Source organism: Coregonus clupeaformis, chromosome 17 (assembly GCF_020615455.1).
Source record: "Coregonus clupeaformis isolate EN_2021a chromosome 17, ASM2061545v1, whole genome shotgun sequence".
In the NCBI taxonomy this organism is placed as follows: domain Eukaryota; kingdom Metazoa; phylum Chordata; class Actinopteri; order Salmoniformes; family Salmonidae; genus Coregonus; species Coregonus clupeaformis.
The window spans coordinates 41661383-41683864 of NC_059208.1; the positions used below are offsets into that span (position 1 = coordinate 41661383).

The 22482-nt window shown below is 40.3% G+C and overlaps 1 protein-coding gene across 1 annotated transcript; it reads left to right on the forward strand.

Annotated features, from left to right (window-relative positions):
* Positions 1–2500: 2500 nt before the first annotated feature.
* On the forward strand, positions 2501–20736 carry LOC121585574 (neuronal pentraxin-2-like). Its single transcript, XM_041901899.2, has 6 exons — positions 2501–2545; positions 11564–12666; positions 14325–15033; positions 15209–15459; positions 17879–18058; positions 19117–20736. The coding sequence occupies exons 2-6, from the start codon at positions 11872–11874 to the stop codon at positions 19324–19326; spliced, it is 2145 nt and encodes a 714-aa protein (XP_041757833.2). The 5' UTR covers positions 2501–2545; positions 11564–11871; the 3' UTR covers positions 19327–20736.
* The last annotated feature ends 1746 nt before the right edge of the window (positions 20737–22482 follow it).

Sequence of the window (22482 nt, forward strand, 5' to 3'; positions counted from 1 at the left end):
GCCGAATGTATGCAAATGTATTCATAGTGCCACTGCTTGAACCTGCTGGTAGGCTCTGCTACATATTTTCGGTGACATCTTTTTAACTTTATTTAAATACAGCAAAATGCTAACTGAGCCACAGTATAGTGCAACTCCAAATCATAAAAAAATTGTATGTAAAATGATGTGGTATACAGTTCATGAACAATTTAATCATTCTTTGGGTGTAACATGAAAACAATTTAAATTAAACCATAAGAAAGAGTGGTGAAGGAAAATGACCTAGATCAGAACGGAGGCAGGCAGAACATTCATAGCCCTACTCCTTAATCCTTAGATCATGTTCCTGTTCTCCTAACTGCTCTTGGCTCCACTCCTGGTTATAAGAGACAGCCTCGTAGCTGGCGACGGTAGATAGAGGATGAGTCATATAGACAGACAGAGGTAGAACCTTGCTCCCTCTCAACTGGTGCCCCCAGAAAAATGATCAGGTGGCAGCATAACACTTACAGTACATGATCAGAGGTTGCCACTCATGTTCAGACAAAGTGATGTTCCATGTTCCCCCCAAGCATTACATAACAGCAATCTGGCAACAGAACATCCTTTTTGTTGTTACCAGCATGTATGCAGGCAATTCCATTTTAAACTTAAAATGACCTACCATTTTTTATTTAACTTGAGCCTTTTCCCCATCTTAATTAATAAAGATATTACAATTGAATATAAATTATGAAGTCCTTGATTCCATTAAAATGGCAAATTGAACTATGCTCTAACCTCTCTATATGGTATAAATACCTGTGGTAAATAAACTAACGTGTTTGGGGGAAGTTGAGACATTAGTCGTTATTAGGGTTCCTTGGACCCACAGTCATTATATCCTTCCAGTCAAAACATAGAAGATATAGGGGCGGTGTCCCAAAAAGACCCCAAAGCTGGTAGGTCTATTATTGTGGTGCCATAACAAGGATAGTTAGGGTCAGGCTAGAAGGAAAGGCCTATGTTTAGCACCATCGAGCTACAAATAGTGGAGAGCCCCGATTGGAGTTATGAAATGTGCTTATTTGTGGAAAAGCCAGGCCTTAATCTTATAGGTTGGATGGGACTGTGCGACTGTTGCCAATGCCAATGATTTTACCCTCCTCTATCAATGGTGTTTGTTTCCGAGCTGTTGCAGGCACGCACTGTGCAAAATGTGTACTTGAGAAAATAAAAATAGGATTTCACGATTTCTGGGGACTGGTACCAGTATAGAGTTAATGCAACAATAACCAGTGTTGGCCAGTGTTAAATTGCAGCTGTTTGCAGAGTTACAGAAATTCTGTGAGTATTAAAAAAAAGCTAAGACTTTTGAGTGTTGAATTTAATACTATTAGAGTTGATGTAACACTTGCAATTTTTGCTCACTTTTGACTCCAAATTTACAGTAGACCCCCTGAGAGTGACCCTGGCTCTCAAATTCAGCAATATACTGTAGAACAACAACAGCTGTGTGCTACTAACATGCCGACTAGTGTTGTGCACTGACCATGCCATTCTTGTTGATCCCAGCATATAAGAGGCCACACTGGCTGAACTGAAGAATCACTGGCCAGTCTCTAACTGGCCAGGACTTCTCACTAGCCAGGACTTCTCACTGGCTAGGACTACTTGGCGTTCACATGACAATTAGTGTCCAATGTCCATCTCATCTCACCTCTCTCTCACACTCCCTCCTCGCCATCATTGTCCTTCCTCCTGTCCACCCTCCTCCTGTTCCGCCCTCTCTTGTCCATCCTCCGCTCTTCCTCTAGAAATCTGTTTCTCTCTCATCCACCATTTTCTCTCCAAACTGTCTGAACTCTCCGCAATTAGCATTAGAAAATATATTATTATTGGTATGTGAAAAGTGAAAAGGCAGATTCATCTTCTTTATTAAGGTATTTACGAACTATTCTAAATCTTTAACAATATCATATAATACATTTTTCAAGAAAAAGTACCTTTTCCTTTCATGTGATTACCTATGCTTCTGCAGTGTATTTGTCATATCAATATAATGTGAAGTTTATGTTCAGTATCATATAACCACCTTGCATTTTGTCTGTTTCATTTCCCCAATGGTCTTCGCTTATATAAATGGTTCCCTAGTTTGTTCTTGTTCATGGAAGTAGAATATAGTGTAGTCAAAGTGTGTCAGTTGCTTGGACTTAATTAATCAACTTATATATATATTATATATTGTAAATATAGGCTCATAAACACCTTTGTTATACTTAGATTTTTTTACCAGTTCAATTTTAATGCTTGGGTGTTCATGGGCAAAGGAGTGTCCAAAGCTCTGTAGGGAAATAATCTGAACCTGAGAAAGGGTACTTATTGATGTCTTGAAAGTCAAGAAGAATCAAGAAAAGTGTTGACCGTGAGAACCAGGAGGAGTGGAGGGATATGCAAACAAAGGAGTGAGAGAGGGAGGGAGAGGAAGAGAGAATTAAAATTATCCTCCTAGAACAAATCCTTTTCAATCTGATCAGTGGTTGGGATGGACTAACCAGCTTGGGACTCTGTAGCTTGTGTCCAGGTAAGGAAACTTATTCTCCCCAAAAACATGTATTACTCCTTGGGATGGTTGCAAATGTTTTAAAATATACAAATCTAAAGGTATTTTTTTATTACCTTTAGGATAATCTGCTTTGCTCTGTGCAAATGGTTGATAGAGCCTGGCTAGAACTGTATTTTAGAAACAGAGAGTTGAGCCTTTCAGATTGAAAGTAAATGTCTCCAAAGTTGTAGGGTTCTTATTATCTGGTGGTCTTCGATTCAGAAAAAGGTAGTATAAAACAATATGCTCAAATTTGTAGGTATAGCTATTATTGGTCTCACTCAATGTAGTATTAGTGTGTTAGAGTGTCAGTAATTTTTACGTAATTGTCAAGACACCTTACCTGGGATTCTACAAATGTCTATAATATGTAACTTGTGAAAAGTATAGGAAATGTTTTTCCATGTACATTAACTATACAATAGTCCGATTTTCCATAGGATCATATGTGATATTTCAACTACAGTATATAGGAGCATGATCTGAAACAGTTTGATGTGACAAAGTATTACAAATAGATAAGTTGTGACTGCTTATTTAGGAATTATATAATTCCTTTGGAGTAGCCAATTGTATTGCTGCAACTGTGCATGTTTGTTTTCAAGCATTGCATTGGGATTTGAATGATGCATTATGTATTTACTATTGGTAATTTGTTAATTTTCAACATGTATGGTTATTTCTGGAATCTTGTTTGTCTGCATTTTTTCTCAAGTTTGTACTTTGGTATTGTGATTATGCTTCACTAGATATAGAATAGAGAAGTAGATTGAAATGTAATTCATCTGTACATTCTTAGAAAAAAAGGTGCTATATAGAACCTAAAAGGGCTATTCGGCTGTCCCCATAGGAGAACCATTTGGAGAACCATTGTTGGTAGAAGTCTTTTGGTTAAAGGTAGAACAAAACATACACATACCATCGACAACATACAGATGCACACCAACATCTCTCGCCAGGCCACAGTTCAGAAGAGATAGCCAACTGCACAGCTAACACAGTCACTTCAAACTGAAGCTGGAATGACAGCAAACTAGCTGCATTTCATGTTTTTCTATTGACATTTCTTTGTATACAGTACATCCCTTAAAATTATGCTGATTCATGATTTCAACTGGCTGAGAAAAGCTGCCAGCCTGTCTGTCTCGTCCCGACTCCCGACACGTTCATTACCATAGGACAGCTGGAGATCAAATTTCAATATTGAAACAATGTTGCAAATGTCGGAGAGACAGACAGCAAGGTTATTACAAATCTCTGCTGTTGAAAACCAAATGCTAGTCTAAAAGAAATGGGAGATAATGTCTAGATGCTTTTTACAGTGTAGATCTAGTATATTAATTGCCTGGCTGAGCTGATGAGACAGTGGATTGCGCAGTCAGATGGAACAGAGTAAATAAGCATTTCAACGTCATAGATTTAGCCGGTGGTAACTTGTGGAATAGACACCGGCTGGAATGAGGTTTTAACGAATCAGCATCCAAGATTAGACCCACCCGTTGTATAAACTGGATTAACATTCGTTAACTGTAATTTTGTTAGTTATGTTCCAACATTCCCTTCACCTTGAGCCAATATCAGTTATTTTCCAGTAGTTTATATTTTTTTCTAAGAGATCATCAATTGGATACAAGGTTTGTATCATATGTATCATATTAATATCCTTTTCTGACTCAAATAGGGTTCCCTCAAGGGTTCTACATAGAACCCAAAAGAGTTCTCCTATGGGGACAGCCGAATAACCCTTTTGGAACCTAGCCGAAGAACCCTTTTGGAACCCTTTTTTTCTAAGACTGTAATGCAAAATCATATCATGATGATTGCTTGACTAGGGATACTGAATAGAGGATTTTTCCAAAATACTGAGCAAATATATATTGGATAACAAGGTATTTCCCCAGTACATAAACACTTTAAAGGGATCTTCCCTTGTGCCAAGTTGGGTTTGGATAGTGCTAGTTTACAAAGCTCCTACTGTATAAAATGCAATTGTAGTGGTCATGGACAGTTACCAGTGTTTTACAGTACACAGAGTCCATGGGAACTTAGAGTGAAGTCAGACGATCACCTTGGTTGTGTTAACTGGAATATTCACCAGCATAGGCATATTTCTCAGTCCAATGCCTTCTTTGAGCTGTTCTCTGGATGGGCTTGTGGCCACATGCTCGTGTCAAGGTCATGACATGACCTTTGACCCAGGCCCACATGTTTGGCACCTTCAAATATATGACATCTCTACATAGTCGCGGCGATACAGAACCAATTATTGCTTTGTTGCTGATATTTCCTATTGGTCATAAGAGTACTGCATTTCATGAGTTGTTTTAGAACTAAAGCATGTAAGGCAACACAATCATTATTTTAGATTATTTCCTTTCCACTGTGGATTACAATGAAACATTGGCTCTTCTGCAGCTTCAACTAATCTATGGTCAGATTAAGTGTCTGTGTTTTATTCTTAACACACTTGATAATGAGCTTTTGTAAGCATGGTAAACAACTGTACAGTCAGGAGACACCTGTCCTGCAGGATCCTGATAGCTGCCCAGAGGTAAACCGTCACATCGTGTCATGGTTGTCAGGGACACAGCCTTTAGACCTTTACTTCAACCCTTGCAGTGAAGTTAACATAGCTCAGCCTATTTTTATGAAGTGTTATCGGCAAGCATGCTTAACAAGCCAAAATGAAGAGTCTTTTGAACACATGTTGCTGTTACATAATTGTTTTACTCCAGTTAACAAAAAACGTGTTGGAAACAGAATGGGTGCCACTTATAGTAGACTGTGTCTTAGTAATTGCTTGGTTTGGCCAGTCTGTGGTGGTACACTCTAATTGTGCTACACAGTGGTGGGTAGCACAGAGGGCTATGGCACAGAGGGGCCCAGAGAATGAATGAGATCCACATTTAAAGGGCAACTCCACCACTTTTCAACCTCATTTTCATTATCTGCAGCACAATACAAGTGTCAACATCTGTTAAAATGGCACATTTCTACGTTTTGTAGGAAAAAATATAAAGTTAAAAAGTTCTTCCCAATGACATTATCAAAAGTTAAAACATTATTTTTTTTAAAGTGATTTTCAAACACTATGAGATTCGCGGTGACACGGGGAGCAAGAATATACCCTCCCTTGGACTAAACACTCGTTGCGGGTTTTGAAAATCACTGCATTTTACTTTTAATCCTACCCTGTTGTGTCACAGAGAAGCATTTTTTAAAGACCTTTCTTCTTATCTTTTTAACCACAGGTCATAGAAATGCACTGTTTTCACATATGTAGACACTGGTTCGGTGCTGGAGATGAAGAATATGAGGTTGAAAAGGGGAAGAATTGTCCTTTAAATGTTGAGAGCGAAAGGTGAAAAAAAGGTACAACTAAATTGGAACACGTCATTGCCTTGATACAGTGTCAGATTTTCAAAGTAGTATTTATATTTCTACACAGCTAGTGTACTAGTATATACCCTTGATATTATATATGACACATACCCATGATGTGATATATTGTACAGTTTTAAAACTTTAATTTAGAATCAGGTTAAAGGAAATTGTGTACCATTCTTAGCGCCTATAATGAACAATTTTATTCTATGGGAATGTGTTGTGGAGGGCATACCTTGTGGAAAAGTCAACATGAAATATCTGCAAATGCTCTCTGAGCAGTTATATGCTAGCATATTCTATATATTGTGTCAAGGTTAACCCTTGTCTCCTTTCTACTCTTTCTAATTGATCACAAGCTTTCATGCGCTAGTCATATTCAAGCAACAGGGTGCATCACTGCGCCAAGTTTACATGCCAATCAGCCCTGTTCAATACGCGTGCCGTGGGGCATGATGGTAGCACAACAGGGCACGAGGAGGAGACGCTTCAACAATGGGACAGGGCATATGGCGACATCAACCCACGTCTGGCTGGAATTGGCTTGTGGCCTGTAGACTGGCCCAGCTTCTCTGACACATGTGATAACAATGCCTTGACTTTCTGAGGTGAGCAGGCCAGGGCCAATCCTCCGCCCCATCCTCAGGTATTAATCCTGGTAATCCTATTAGTGAGTCAACCTTGGGAGGAGGAAAGTCCCTCCTGGTCAGAAGACTTTGACTTGCCAAGGCTTGGGAAGATTGTTTGTGTATAGCTAGTCGCCCAAAACAATGACTTACACCACATTTAGTCATTCCATTGACTTATTAATTAAAGGCAGCTAATATATTACTTATAACCTATAGGAAGTATCAGTGTTACTATAATTGCTCTATGAAGGAGCAGTGAAGCAGAAAGGAACAAAGAAGTAGAAACACGTGATAATGATGATTTGAGCAAGACTTGGTAAGGGTCATCTAAAAACGACCTACTTTATGACGGCTCTGAATATATATTTTAGAAGTATGTTAATGTCGATAGTGCATTTGATCTAGAATGAGAAGTTAGGTCCAACATGAATTGAAAGTATAATATTGCTCATAGACAACTATACACATCAGTATTAATTACAAACATCATAGATGATGGCTGTTTTGTAACAAATAATGGCATATTAAATTGTATTGAGTAAATTGTATTATCTGGTGACAACCAAAATCTTAATGATAGTAAAATGACCAATTATATAATTCCTTGACTAAGTAAATTCCTAAGGCATGTACCCTTTTTATACATGTTGTTACACAATAATGTAAAGGGATAGAGCGAGATTCAGGCAATTAAGCAGTTTTTCTACTTACCCAGAGTCAGATGATCTCGTGGATACAATTTGTATGTCTCTGCTTGTAGTATGTCTCTTCTTAATTGCCAGAATCTCTCACTACTTTCTGTAATTTCAACAGTAAAAAAACTGTAGAATGCACAGTAAAATTCCGTAAATCTGTTTTACAGCATTAATGCTGTAGATTGCACTGCATTATGGGTAAAACGCTGAAAAAATACTGTTATTAACTGTAAAAATTACAGTTCTTTATAGTAATAGCTTATGCCTACTGTAGATCCAAATGATCCGTTTCAGGGGTCAACCTCATTCTGTCCGGTGAGACTTGAATATCAGACTATTTTATTAAATAACTTCTTGAAGCTGCTGTGAAGTGGAAGGACATTTTCAGAAGCTGCTGGGTAGGTACCTTGACTTGTTTATAAGTATCTTTATTGCTAACCAACGATGAATTACTGCATGTTTTCTTAGCTAACCTAGCTAGTTAGCTAGCTCATGTTGGCACAAGCCATTTTGGTCTGCTCTAAATTGCTCGTAAATATCTTGCTGTGCGACCTTGAAAGAAATCACCCAGATAATAATTGTTGTGATGATAGGCTTCGCTGTACCGTAGCCTCTGAGTGCCATAGAGAATAAACTGCTTGCAGATTCGGGACCATTATGTTTTCACCATTACTACAGAGAAATGTTCTACAGGGCTTGTTTCTAGCAATTCAAAAGATATGACCATTGGATATGACCCATAGTGTTGTATCGAGGTGCCTGCCGACCTAAGGCGCTTCCACTGGGCAGCTCTATCAGTGTCGCTGGCGGTAGCTAGTAGCGTGGCCAATTTTTTTTTTCCCAGGATTATATTTAAAGTAGGATAGCAGCCTACACAAGAAATAACTAATATTGGTAGCCATCTAGATGTCACCGTGATACAGTCTACTCAATGGGGAGAGCATGAATGGCAACAACACCGCAACAATGTTATCCTTAGCTGTCACAACCCTGTGTGTAATCCGGTTCACTCGGCTCTCAGCTGTACGACATACGTCCATGTCCGTATAACCTCTCAACAACATTGCTCCATACTGTTACAGTTTTAGCTAAACCTGTCTACTTTACCAGAAGTATGCAAACATGTGGTTGCACAGAAAGAAAGGAAAATGTTTAGAGTCTGGTAAAATAATCTGTGGTATTGTGTAGGCTATAGCAATATTTTATAAGTTAGGTAGGGTTTGAGGTAGGTGTATCTAGCTATCTTATTTGTATTTGTTCAATGCCTCAATTGATTTCATAAACTATATTGGATATATGGCTGTACGGGTTCAAATCAACCCAAGATGATGGAACAAAGTGCATGACAAGGTGGCCCATAGGAAGCCAGCTGTTCTCAACCCCTACATTGCCCCATTCTTCCAAAAGCTCACTGAGTTTGAATGAAGACCTGTGAGGTAAGTACACACACAAACATACACAAATCAAATAAATCACAACACCAGCTTGATATGTACCTTGTCACCTATCTTTTTACCCACAGACTAACAGCCCTGGTGCTCTCTGTCTCTCATTCTATTCTTTCTTTTTCTATGCTTGTCCTAGAGGGGAGAAGAGCTGACAAATCAAAACTGAGGATTGTTACGGAGCCCCATGAGGAACACCTGACGCTGCGCTGACTTCTCTCTCCTGGATGCTCTCCTGCCCAAACTGTCCCGTTGTGTTTCACTGCCTCTAAACCCCCTTACCCCAAATAGTTGCCCTAATGACCATAGATCTAGGATTGTACCCAATCCCAGTTTTAACTCCAACTCCCTCTCTCTCTTTGTCTCTCTCTCCCCCACACCCCACACACACAGGCACACAATATCGTTTTTAAATTAGTGTTGTAATTATGCTCTTATTTGGTTACATATGTGTTAACTGTTCTTACTTCTATTGTCAATTCTGTTGTTAATTTGTTGTTAATGTTATTACCAATTTAAATAAATGTATTTTATGCACAAATGTATAATTTTTCTTACATTTAGATTTCAGGGAGAATTTCACTGTATATTTACAGCATTATACTGGCACCAGAGTTGCCAGCTCAATACTGTAATATTGCTGTAATATATTTGACAATACTATTTTCCTTACTGTAAAACATTACATCATCCCCTTACAGAAGTGATGCTGTAATATGTTTTACAGTATGGAATAGTACTGTCAAATATATTACAGCATATCGGCTGTAAAGCAAAATTACAGTATTAAGCTGGCAACTCTGGTGCAAGTATAATGCTGTACATTTACAGGGAAAAGATTTACTGTGTATCCCTTTAATAATTGCTTTGTAATGACCTAGTAAGGGAGTTGTTTTCAAGTCTTCCTATTTGCAGCTGTGTAACAATAAAAACTGCTTAGCAACAGGTGTCAGAATGTGTAATTACAAATCAATTATCAAATTACTATAAGAACATGTTAATACAATGTTGTTACAAGGGTAATTGCAGCATTACTTACTATATACGTTTAGAGCAAGTTAATGTAAAGTGTTACCCTGCATTGTAATCCAAATAATTATATTACCTCAGAATAAAATACTCTGTGGTTGTTAATATGATGATGCACAAATCATGTGTGACGCAGAAACGCTTCAAAAGTCATGTCTGATTTCTCTAGTGTGTTTAAGAGAGTGAAAACAGACAGTGGAGAGTTCATTTGCAGATTAATGTGTCATCCATACTCTACATCTGTTCACACATCCAGTAGCGGCGAATTCCTCATTAAAACATGCTTAGGCATACTACTTAGTTTATTCTACCGCATTATTTTTCTAATCCACTGTAGAAGTTGAAATATAGCATGCTGACATATCAAGAATTGCCAACTTGATCAAATTATGTTTTATGTATTATTCCGAATTTATTGTATCTGATTAAAGGTAGACTCCATGATATGACGCAGATGCCGAAAGTAAACGGCATAGTGGGTAAATTTCCGCAACAACTAAGAGCGTTGAAGTGCAAGGCTCAACTTCTCTGCTCTTTTGGTCCCGTGGCTACTGTGTGAGAGTGAAGTGTTGCATCTCGCTCATCTCAATATCTGTGGTGCTGCTTGTGGCAATGTAATTTTGCTCTACCTTTAAATACACTGGATTAAGTATGACTAATGTGACAAATAAATAAACTCACAATAATCTGATCAAAATATAGGACTGGGGATTATATTTTTAGAAGTATGCCTAGGCCTATCGGTAGGTGTGGTGAATTGATGATGGCCATGGGGATCGGTAAGAGGCTTATAAGGCAGTGTCCTTGAGCAATCTGTTACCTTCTCCTGGTTTTGCCTCACTGACCCTCTATTCAGGAACTGCTGAATTAGTTGAGGCTTTATACCTACTCTTAGAATGTTTGCAGTCAGGTGGTTTGATGGACGTCAATCTCTGACTACACATTACGAATAACATAAATATTCATACTAACAATGCTCATTGTTAAATGCTATTCCCAAGATAAAAAGGTACATAAACATCATTCTCATATATCCCTGGTCAAGAGCAGTTATTTCCATTACTGTACATTGTAACTCAGGGCTACTGTGCTATCCTAGTCTGTACACACCTCCTCAATCACACTGGCACTATTTGTGGCTCTTTCAATATATTTTATTTGGTGTTAGCCCCTTGTCTCTGACAACTGTTCCCGTTGTTCCAGTATGAATAACGTCCTAGCCCTGCATAGTAAACTGCCTGTCTGTCCACATTAAAATGAAAACCATCATTCATTAACTGCATCCTGCTGGCTGCCTTGTAATCTGATTACACTGCCCAGGGGGGTTCTCAGCTGTTGGCATCATTCACTTCAAGCCATTGCTGGCTCATTGAAAACCAATAGCGGTGACTGATTGACTAAATAATTGTAGTTGAATTGCTTATAATATGCCATTTAGCAGACTCTTTTATCCAAAGCGACTTACAGTCATGCGTGCATACATTTTTACGTATAGGTGGTCCCGGGGATCGAACCCACTACCCTGGCATTACAAGCGCCATGCTCTACCAATTGAGCTACAGAGGACCAACAGGACCAACTTATGATCCTAGCTCCCTTACTCCCAACCCCTGCTGTGCTCGAGTTCTGTCATTGCCATCCCATTCCACTGTACTGTTCAGTATATCAATGTACTTCTGATCAAGCCCTCGTATATTGCTGTTGTTGTTTATTCACTGAAGTGATAGCATAAGGTTTGAAATAATTAATATTTCCCAAGACTTAAAAAAAGTATTTCCAATTAATGACTAATCGCCGTTTGTCTTTTCCTTCCAGACGAGAGCACCATTGGACCTCATGGATGGATAGAAGACGGCTATAAAGGGATTATTTTGGCTGCCGAACACAGGAGGCACGCTGTGCCAAGAGGGATCAACTGGAGGCAGACACTTCAACAGCCATTTATCCTGTTATGGAACCAATGTGTGTTGTTTGATACAGCAACACGGTGATAAAGCGCTAACGGCTTTAGCAGAGAGACAAGGTCCGGCGTGTTGGAATACTTCTCGAAGGAATTTACCCTGTTGGACAGGGGATTTAGGGATTTTTTGCCATGTGTCAAATCAGCTTGCCAGCAGCCCCAAATGACAGTCTCCCTTGACAGGAGAGAAGCGAGTCGTCAACGAAAGATGGCCGACAACGCCATCCCACCCCTGATGCTTTTGTCTACAGGGCAAATGCGTTGGGGTGGAGTACTTCCAGGTTTCATCCTACCCTCTTTCCCTCTTTTTTCTCTACTCCTCTATACTCTCATATCTTCCTCAATGGCTGTTGTTAGTTTGCCGGGATTAGACTATGACTATGGAGCCCAGCCCAAGTTTGTTTGCACCCCAATTCCAGCGGACGCAGACCCCAGCTGCTTCACACCAGGTGGGGCAGCACACGGACCTGCCCACGACAGACCCAGCAGTAATGGGCATCATGGACCTGCTGCAGGGGCACCCAATGGTAATGGCAGGAGGCCGATGGGAATGGGAATGGGGATAGGAATATCAGACGAGGCCAAATCCACCATCCTGCACCTTCGAGAGAGCCTGGTGCGGCAAAAGGAGACCATCTTAGACCAGCGGGAGACAATCAGGGAACTGACTGCCAAGCTGACCCTCTGTGAGGGCTTTGGCCGGGGGGTGGGTCATCACGATGACCATCACGACGACCACCATGGACCCGCGCGTCACAACTCCCATCACCCGAGCTCGCACCACTCCTACCATGACACTGACCACCATGGGGACCCACACTACCCACTGAACAACGGGCACCGATCAGACCCACACCACAGAGGAAAGGACAACTCTGGGAGCAAGCATGGGGCCTTCTCCCCTGAGCAGACTAGGAAAACACTACAGACACTCAAGGAGAGGCTGGAGAACTTGCAGGTGAGTGGGAACAGCATCAAAGGATGAGTAGGAAAAGGGATAGGAAGCTTATTTGCCCTTTGTGTAAATAGAGGTCATCTTATGCGTCACTACGGGACACTGTTTGTCTCGCTACTGACCTGAAATTAGGCACGACAAAGGGTGTTTCCGGCTTTCTCCCACGCCTTGAGGATATAAGTGGCCTACAGCCCAAGCTCCATCCGTGTGTGCGTATGAAGACCTAAATTGATTAGTTAATTATCCTGACTCTCACCATAGGGTAGTCTTGCACTGATGCCATGGGAATTTATGAAGCCTAGGAGAGGGTCCTGTTGAGTGATTGTATGACATTATGACCATTGACACTAACAACCAACTGAACACAGTTTATTTATTTATTTTGTACTCTTAATTTTCCCATGCATTAATTAAGTTCCTGTATAGATTCAAAATCCAACTTAATTGACAACTATTTTTGGGATTATGAAAGATATTTTTTTTAACTCTAATGAATTATTTTTTCTCATTATGAACCATCTGTGTTATCAATTCAGAGGACCAACAGGTCGCTTAAAGTGATTCTAGCACTCCATATTGAATTGTAAGACTTGCTATAAGACTTGGTATACAGTCTTAGACAAAAAGGTGCTATCTACAACTTCAAAGGGTTCTTCGGCTGTCCCCATAAGAGAACCCTTTGGGGGGGGGTCGATATATCTGCCGATATAGTGTTTTACAGCAGGGAGATTAAAAAGTGAAAATGTTCCACACTGAGTTCTCTTATATTGCAATCCAAAAGAGCAATTGTCAAAAAACATTGCTTCAAATGTTGATTTCTTACATTGTGACAATAATGACAATTCACTTTTTTTCATCCCATTTATTGAATATCAGTTATCGGTGGATTTGTCAGCCAATATCGATATATCGGTATGAGGCCAATATCGGCCGATAATATAGATGAAACGATATATTGGTCAGGCTCTAAAAAGAAACTGTTACCAAAAATTATTGCTATAAAACATCAGATAGGCTTATAGCCTATACAAGCATTAATAACACTTAATAACACTGGTGGTTCATAGAAAGTGTTACCAAGAATCCTTTGTCTTGAGGGTGACAAAGACAGTACAGCTGAGATTGGAGTTCCGTCACCTAACAGGATGTCTATGCCACAAACCGGTGTCCAAGCATTGCAGGGTGCTAGACACCTTCAATGCCAATTAGCATCATCCATAGTGATGAGCTAATAATCTTGGTGTGCTCTGGCACTGAGTAAAGCTGGATTTGATCAGAGACACTGACAGAAGTGGAGGTAGGGAAGGAAGGAGGTTGCCAGGGAGAGAGGAGCAGGCTTTAAATGTCCTTATGCCTAACCAAATTATTATTATTTCATTTATCTGCCCACTTGGAGAGATTAGGAGTAGCACAATATGGCCGAATTAAGCAACCCAGAACGGGCTTAAGTAGAAGAGGTGTCTTTAAAACAAAACAAAATATAAATGCATTTGAGCATCCTTGAAAAAAAAAATACAATTCAGCTCTTTAAAAGTTATATTATGGAAATACATTTCCACTGATATGCTCCACAAAGTTTTAATAACCAAGCACATGGACTAATAATAAGGTATGCAAACATTTCCTATTATAACTATTATTAATTATCTCTCTTTCTCCAGGCCAGGAATTCCTCCAGCTCCTACTCAAGCTCTCTGAGAGACCTCCTGCAACGCAAAGTCAATGCACTTGAGAAGCAGCTCAACAATCACTACGGTGGGCATCATGATTATGGTCACCATGACGACCACCACGATGACCACCATGACGACCACCACGATGACCATCCTGACGACCACCACGATGACCACCATGAACCCGGTCACCACGATGACCACCATGATGATCATCACGATGACCACCACGGACCCGGTCACCACGACGATCACCATGATGACCATCACGACACCCACACCCCCACCCGCCACAACAACCGCCACAACAACCGTCAAAACAGTCACCATGATGACCATCACTATGACCGACACTATGACCACCATTATGATCGTAGCAATGGCCGCCATGACATCCACCATAACGACCACCATGACGATCACCATGATGACCATCCCGATGACCGTCTTGGTGAACACCATGACGACCATCATGATGATCACCACGACGACCACCACGATGATCTTCACGATGACCACCATGATGACCACCATGGAAATGGTCACCATGATGATGATCACCATGGCAATGATGACCATGGCCATCACCCTCGTCCATCCTATAACAGCAAGCCGCCAGCTCCAAGACCTCTTGGCCGTGGACACAACAAGCTGGAAACTGTGCTGAGCCACCTTAACCACAGGAACACTGACCCTGGTATTGAAACTCTCTGATAATAATCCACTTTGATACTGTATACTCTTTTCCGAGATATATCATGCATTCCGTATTGCAGCTGCAGGGACAGATATTCAGAATGTTTTGGCAAATTACTTTAATTTCACACCTCAGCTGTTCATTGCTCATATTTAGCTGTTTTGTATTCCAACAGGTAGCCGGAAAAAGCCAAAGAGTCCGGATGCTTTCCAGATTGGCTTCCCTATGCGCACTAACTACATGTATGGAAGGATAAAAAGGACCCTACTCAACGAAATCTTCGCCCTCACTGTCTGCCTCTGGATAAAAGGGGGATCAGGGCCTGGCCTCGGCACGCCCTTCTCCTACTCTGTCCCGGGACAGGCCAACGAACTGGTTCTGATCGAATGGGGCAACAACCCCATGGAACTACTGGTTAACGACAAGGTAAGAGCATGATTGAATATTTTGCATATTTTCACATTGTGCCCCTAGTGACCAATTTGCGAAGATATGTATTCTCTGCACTCACTTCTTACACACATACAGTGCATTTGGAAAGTATTCAGACCCCTTGACCTTTTCCACATTGTTACGTTACAGCCTTATTCTAAAATGGATTAAATGAAAAATTGTCCTCATCAATCTACACACAATACCCCATAATGAGAAAGCGAAAACAGGTTGAGACATTTTTGCATATGTATTAAAAATAAAAAAACAGAAATACCTTATTTACATAAGTATTCAGAACCTTTGCTATGAGACTCGAAATTGAGCTCAGGTGCATCCTGTTTCCATTGATCATCATTGAGATGTTTCTACAACTTGATTGGAGTCCACCTGTGGTAAATTCAATTGATTGTACATGATTTGGAAAGGTACACACCTGTATATGTAAGGTCCCACAGCTGACAGTGCATGTCAGAGCAAAAACCAAGTCATGAGGTCGAAGGAACTGTCCGTAGAGCTCCGAGACAGGATTGTGTCGAGGCACAGATCTGGGGAAGGGTACCAAAAAATGTCTGCAGCATTGAAGGTCCCCAAGAACACAGTGGACTGCCAAACTTAGCAATCGGGGGAGAAGGGCCTTGGTCAGGGAGGTGACCAAGAAGCCGATGGTCACTCTGATAGAGCTCCAGAGTTCTTCTTTGGAGATGGGAGAAACTTCCAGAAGGACAACCATCTCTGCAGTACTCCACCAATCAGGGCTTTATGGTAGAGTGGCCAGACTGAAGCCACTCCTCAGGCACATGACAGCCTGCTTGGAGTATGCCAAAAGGCACCTAAAGGACTCTCAGACCATGACAAAAAAGATTCTCTGGTCTGATGAAACCAAGATTGAACTCTTTGGCCTGAATGACAAGTGTCACATCTGGAGGAAACCTGGCACCATCCCTACGGTGAAGCATGGTGGTGGCAGCATCATGCTGTGGGGATGTTTTTCAGTGCAAGAGACTGGGAGACTAGTCAGGATTGAGGGAAAGATGAATGGAGCAAAGTACAGAGAGATCCTTGATGAAAACCTGCTCCAGAGAGCTCAGGACCTCAGACTGGGGGCGAAGGTTTACCTTCCAACTGGACAATAACCTTAAGCACACAGGCAAGATAACGCAGGAGTGGCTTCGGAACAAGTCTCTGAATGTCCTTGAGTGGCCCAGCCAAAGCCCAGACTTGAACCTGATCGAAATCTCTGGAGAGACCTGAAAATAGCTGTGCAGCGACGCTCCCCATCCAACCTGACAGAGCTTGAGAGGATCTGCAGAGAAGAATGGGAGAAACTCCACAAATAAAGGTGTGCCAAGCTTGTAGTGTCATACCCAAGAAGACTCAAGGCTGTAATCGCTGCCAAAGGTGCTTCAACAAAGTACTGAGTAAAAGGTCTGAATACTTATGTAAATGTTATTTCAGTTTTTTATTTGTAATAAATGTGTAAAAATGTCTAAAAACCTGTTTTTGCTTTGTCATCTTGGGGTATTGTGTGTAGATGGTGAGGGGGAAAAAACAATTTAATACATTTTAGAATAAGGCTGTAACGTAACAAAATGTGGAAAAAGTCAAGGGGTGTGAATACTTTCCGAATGCACTGTACATTCTTCTACTGTATAGTTTCTTACTATGATGTGTCATACTTAACATTTAGAAAGGAGTGTTTCAACATTTCTATCATCATTTTAAGTAAGCTTATGTTATCAGTCAGTTGCCCCATTGGCAGCACAAGTGGAAATCAATCACATCAAGGCAAGCAAGCTCACACTTCAGTGGCAGGTGACTCCATTGTCATCCAATCAGGCACCAGAATTCGATTTATCTCCTGTCCTCAAGGAACGAGGCAGGAGGCAGTTGTGGCAGTTACAGTTCACCTGCAGCCTGCTCTCACCCCGTCTTGCCCCCTTACAGACAGTGGCCCTGTCCTCATCTATCATCCTCCCTAATGGCATAAGACCTCAGAGGGCAAAGGGCAAGCAGCTTACCTAGCACAGTCATGCGGAGAGGCGTCTCATGACAGGGAGGACGCTGGGATAGACACATGGTCTGGGCCCATACTGTACCTGTGCATGAGTCAGGGGTTCACCCAGACAAGAGGGGATTTGGTGGTTCAACCTGGGAGATCTACCTATTCACAAAACCTGACAAATCTTTCATAAAATATCTCCCAAAAACAAAAAAACATTTGTGTTGAATTTTTTCTAAATGCCCAAGACAATGAGGCTACAGTCAGCCAATATACCAATAAATTAACCTAGTAATAATCTCTCTTTCTCCGAACAGAACTTTGCCCTTTTCTCTCACAGAAATCTTTTGTTTAGACCCTTTGGATTGAGCCAATCAATCAATCAGCCAGTGTCTCTATTTCTCTGCACAGGCAGTGACGTTGCCCATGGCAATGACAGATGGGAAGTGGCACCACCTGTGCATGACATGGTCAACACATGATGGGCATTGGGAGGCCTTCCAGGACGGCGTAAAAAGGGGGTCTGGAGAGAACCTATCTGCATGGCATCCCATCAAGCCTGGTGGAGTCTTTATTCTGGGCCAGGAACAGGTACAACTATATGTTTTCTCTCTATAAATTTGCATACTCAAAGTTCTGAAGAACATATAAAAGCTGGAATAAGAACTGAAATTTCAAACAGTGCCCACTGCTGCCTCCAAATGTTACCAGCAGGGAATTACCTGTCACACTTACAGTGTGTGTGTTTGCTGATTTTAGGCTTTGCAGAACACAAAAAGCTGTTAATACAATCATGTTAAAGCGGATTATCATTTAGTTGTGTCCTGAGAAGACACAGGCTATTGCCAAAAACTAAGCTTAGAAATCAACTTCAGCATTTTAGCTAATTAGCAACTACTTACTACTTTTTGCTACTTTGCAACTAGTAGCATGTTACCTAACCCTTCCCCTAACCTTAATCCTAACCTTTAACCTTACTCCTAACCCTAACCTTAACCCCTAACCCATAGCCTAGCTAACGTTAGCGTTAGCCACCTAGCTAACATTAGCCACAACATATCATATGAATTGTAATTCATAACATATCATACGACATGGATGATGGACATCCACAAATTAATTCATACCATACAAAACATAACATATCAAACTAATTGGAATGTCCCAGATTTACGTTTACATTGTTACATCTACCCCGAGTCCAGATTGGAGCATCTGCTAAATGACTAAAATGTATATGTAAAATAACTGATCCCTCTGAAGCATATTACAGCTAAAACTGTTGCTAATGCTTCAAATTCATCACTCGGTTTGGGCTTCCTTGGGAGATCCACTCTGACCAGGGTTCAAATGTCATGTCTAGTGCGTTCCAGGAAGTGACTGATGATTTAGGCCACAAACAAAAAGTTACCATGAGACTAGGCCATGAAATGGTTTAAGTACGAAGGTTGATTGATCTGAACTGCCTAGTTTTAGAACGTTGTTGGCGATTAACCAACCTTGTTTTGAAGGGGAAAAAGGTGGAAACTCAAAGACGAGACAAATCTGTTTAAATAATTGTGTATTGATATTTTATTGTGGGACATCTAGTACTTGTACATGTTTTGTGGACCTTTAGTCTTAACAATTACCCTGTGCTTTCCTAACAGGATACCCTAGGTGGCCGATTTGATGCCACCCAGTCCTTCGTGGGCGAGATGTCAGACCTCCAATTGTGGTCCCGCGTTCTCACACCCAATGAAATCTACAGCCAGGCTTCCTGCGGAGGTCACCTGGCGGGTGACCTCATCTCCTGGACAGAGGCAGTGGTCGAGCTTCACGGCGGGGTCACCAAATACCCCTTTGACCCCTGCCACTAAGGACTAACCCACTCTGCCTCATCAAAATGGCTGGTCACCAAGCCCCTGATATCAGTTAACCAGCTGTCTGGTGTGGCAGCAGGGCTCTGTGTGCTACGCTGCAGACACATGACAGGCCCTTAGCAACAAACCAAGCTGGCCCTTAGCAACTAGAACGGGCCATTCTGCTATTTTGCCATCCCTTTCCTCTCTGTTCTGCCTTACCCCTCGCTGGGCCGAGGAACTGGGAAGACTTTCAAAGAGCAAAGGCTGGATTTAACTGAATGGCCATGACCGCTGCTGCTCCCGGGATCCAATACCGGTAATAGGATTCCCTGTCTCTAAATGGGTCCACCCATGTATGCCCCGGCCTTAGCAAAGCCCTTTATCAGTCAGGTGTTCAAAGAATCATAACATTTTACTGGGACATATTATGCTGGGATATGGTTCTCAAAATCCTAATACTCCAGATGTTATTTGTTCACCTTTCTGTTTTTGACTGGTGAGCAGGATGATACCAGTGACTAAAAGGAACGCACTGAGGTAGAATGCTCATAAACCAACTGTGGAACATTTTGAAATTAATCAACTAAAGGCACTCAAAACAGAGCCATGCAGATAGCAAGTGTATGAGGTAGAAGACATTGATAATGATTTGATGATTGAATGTGATGAATGTGAGGTATTACATTGTATTTTTTGTACATGAAGATGGAAGATCTCATCTAGGGATTTTTTTTTTGGGGGGTGGATTTTAGGACTCTATCTTTCTCACAAAAATGTTAGAGGACTATTTTTTACTACTGTGTTGTACACACAAACAACTGATCAACATTCCACTGGATTTTTCAGATAAATTTAGCTCGTACAAATAGCTGATGGTGTTCTGCTTTTGGTTGAGGATTTGCTTTGTCTATTTGCGAAAACATTGTATTTTTGTAAGTATGCCTATGTGTTTTAGAAAAGTTGAAAATTGACATTTTGTCAACTGGATTATCTGTTTTAATACAGGAATATCTGTTATAACACAGCAAAGCTTTTGGGTATGGTTTCGATTTGTATTTCTATCAGTGTGTCTGAAATGGCTGCCAGGATTTATGAAACACCAGAGTTGAAGTTGTCAAGTCTGACATGTGGACATGAGCCTGCATAAACACAGGTTAACTGGCTGTCAAGAGGTATAAGGTAATGCTGATCTCCATGGTAACTTGTGGTTTACAGTGGGATTTACCTTACAAGTAGAGCTCTGATCTAGATGGACTATTTCCGTGCTGTCATAGCATACACATCCTCTTAAATACAATCACACATGCATGCACATGCACACAAAACAGCTTGAAAAAAAAGCAACGCTGTAATGGTCTAAATGCTTATATTCACTGTCAACCTCACGTAATGTTTGTTTTTCTATTAATTGGGTCCTATGTTTTTATGCCTGTAAAATGCTTATAAAAATAAAAAATAAAAAATAAAAAATAAATATATATATATATATATATATATATATATATATATATATAGCCTCTCTTGAATATCAACTGTCAAATTACATAAACAAATACAAACCATTTCTTTTTTTTTGTAAATATAAGGCATTGTACACAACAACGCATCCTTTCCTTGTCTAGCCTTTCATTGCATATGGTCATCCCTTTTCTGTCTGTAAAGCATACAAATGAGGAATTTATTTAATTGTATTTGTTTACTTACCCCCATTTCACTGTAGGCTATTAAGTTCAGAATGTCTATCATCTCATTGAATCACATGAACACTGATCATAAAATGGTAATATGTTGTTGCCATGGTGATAGTATAGAACTCGGCTGGACATGCCCCCTGACAACTAATAATCATTACAACCATTACAGTACACAACCATTACAGTAGGCTACGTTTGTAAATATTTGTTAATGCACCTTTGTGAGAGGACATAGTGGTCTGGATTGTTTTATAAGAGTTTATAATGCCAAGTTGAGCATTAAAAACCCATGCTCCCATTTTCTGTTCCTAATAGTGGGCCAAATGTATGTGAAGTAAAAAAAAATATATATATGTTTCTCATTTGTTACATATAAAAAATACTATTGATTAATGAATGCTAATATAACTGTATATAATTCAGGTTAAACATAGCATTAAATACAGTTTTATAACCAGGATCTATGTTGCTTCCATAAAGTTTGCTTAATCTCGCCTTTGGTATACATTTTAATCTGTATATAAATACTTTTTTCCCTTGTCTGTAAATATTGAACAACCTTTTACTTATTAATTATTGTGTGTTTGGTCAAAAGTCCCTTTCCTTTGTGTGTAAGCCAAAATTGTAAAATGAATCATAAAACTGAAATGAGGAAGACATGCATTAACTCTGTTAAATATTTGTAAATAAAATCAAGATTTTGAAAAAAATTATTGCATATCTCATGAATGGATATTTCATGTAATTTCTTTCATTGCTGGTCAGTCTTAACCTGAAAGGCTGGTGTTGGTCCAATATTTTGCTCCAGTCAAGCAGTAACACTCCTAATTAAAGCATTGAATAAAGACTGTTAATATTTGTTAAAACTGTGATTAGTAGAATTGGATGTGTTACTGCTTGGATGGAGCAAAAGCTTGCAAGGTAAGATTTCCAAACATGGAGTATGCTGGGAAGGGCAGCTACTGCTGTATTGCTTACACATTTCCAGTCCCTTTACAGATCTGTGAACACCAAAGGGGTAAAGGATGGGGGCCTACATACAAAGGAAGCAGAGGCATGACTCATGATGATCATTCGGAGTCCACCTTGTTGGCCACAAGAGGGTGTGAGGTGTTCTGTATGTTCAGTAGCCTATATCATCATGACGGCTTAAAGACCAAATAAAAGTCAAAATTAGAATGCTGCAGCTTTGTTTTCTATGCTTTAAAGTGGCAATAAGCACAATAACAAAGATCATACATCATATATAATCTACAAGATAAGAAGAACAAAGTATGATACGAAATACATTTACTTTTGGCAAGGCTTGGGCACAATATAGGCTAGGTTTGGAATATCCGACAGCAATAGCAATGCTACAGGTCCTCATATTTTTAAGGATAAAACTGTAGCCTATATTAACTCACAATATTAACTGTAGCCTCGGATCTGTACAGTATGTTTTTTTCTTTCGTATAGCACTTTCAAACCCCCAAGA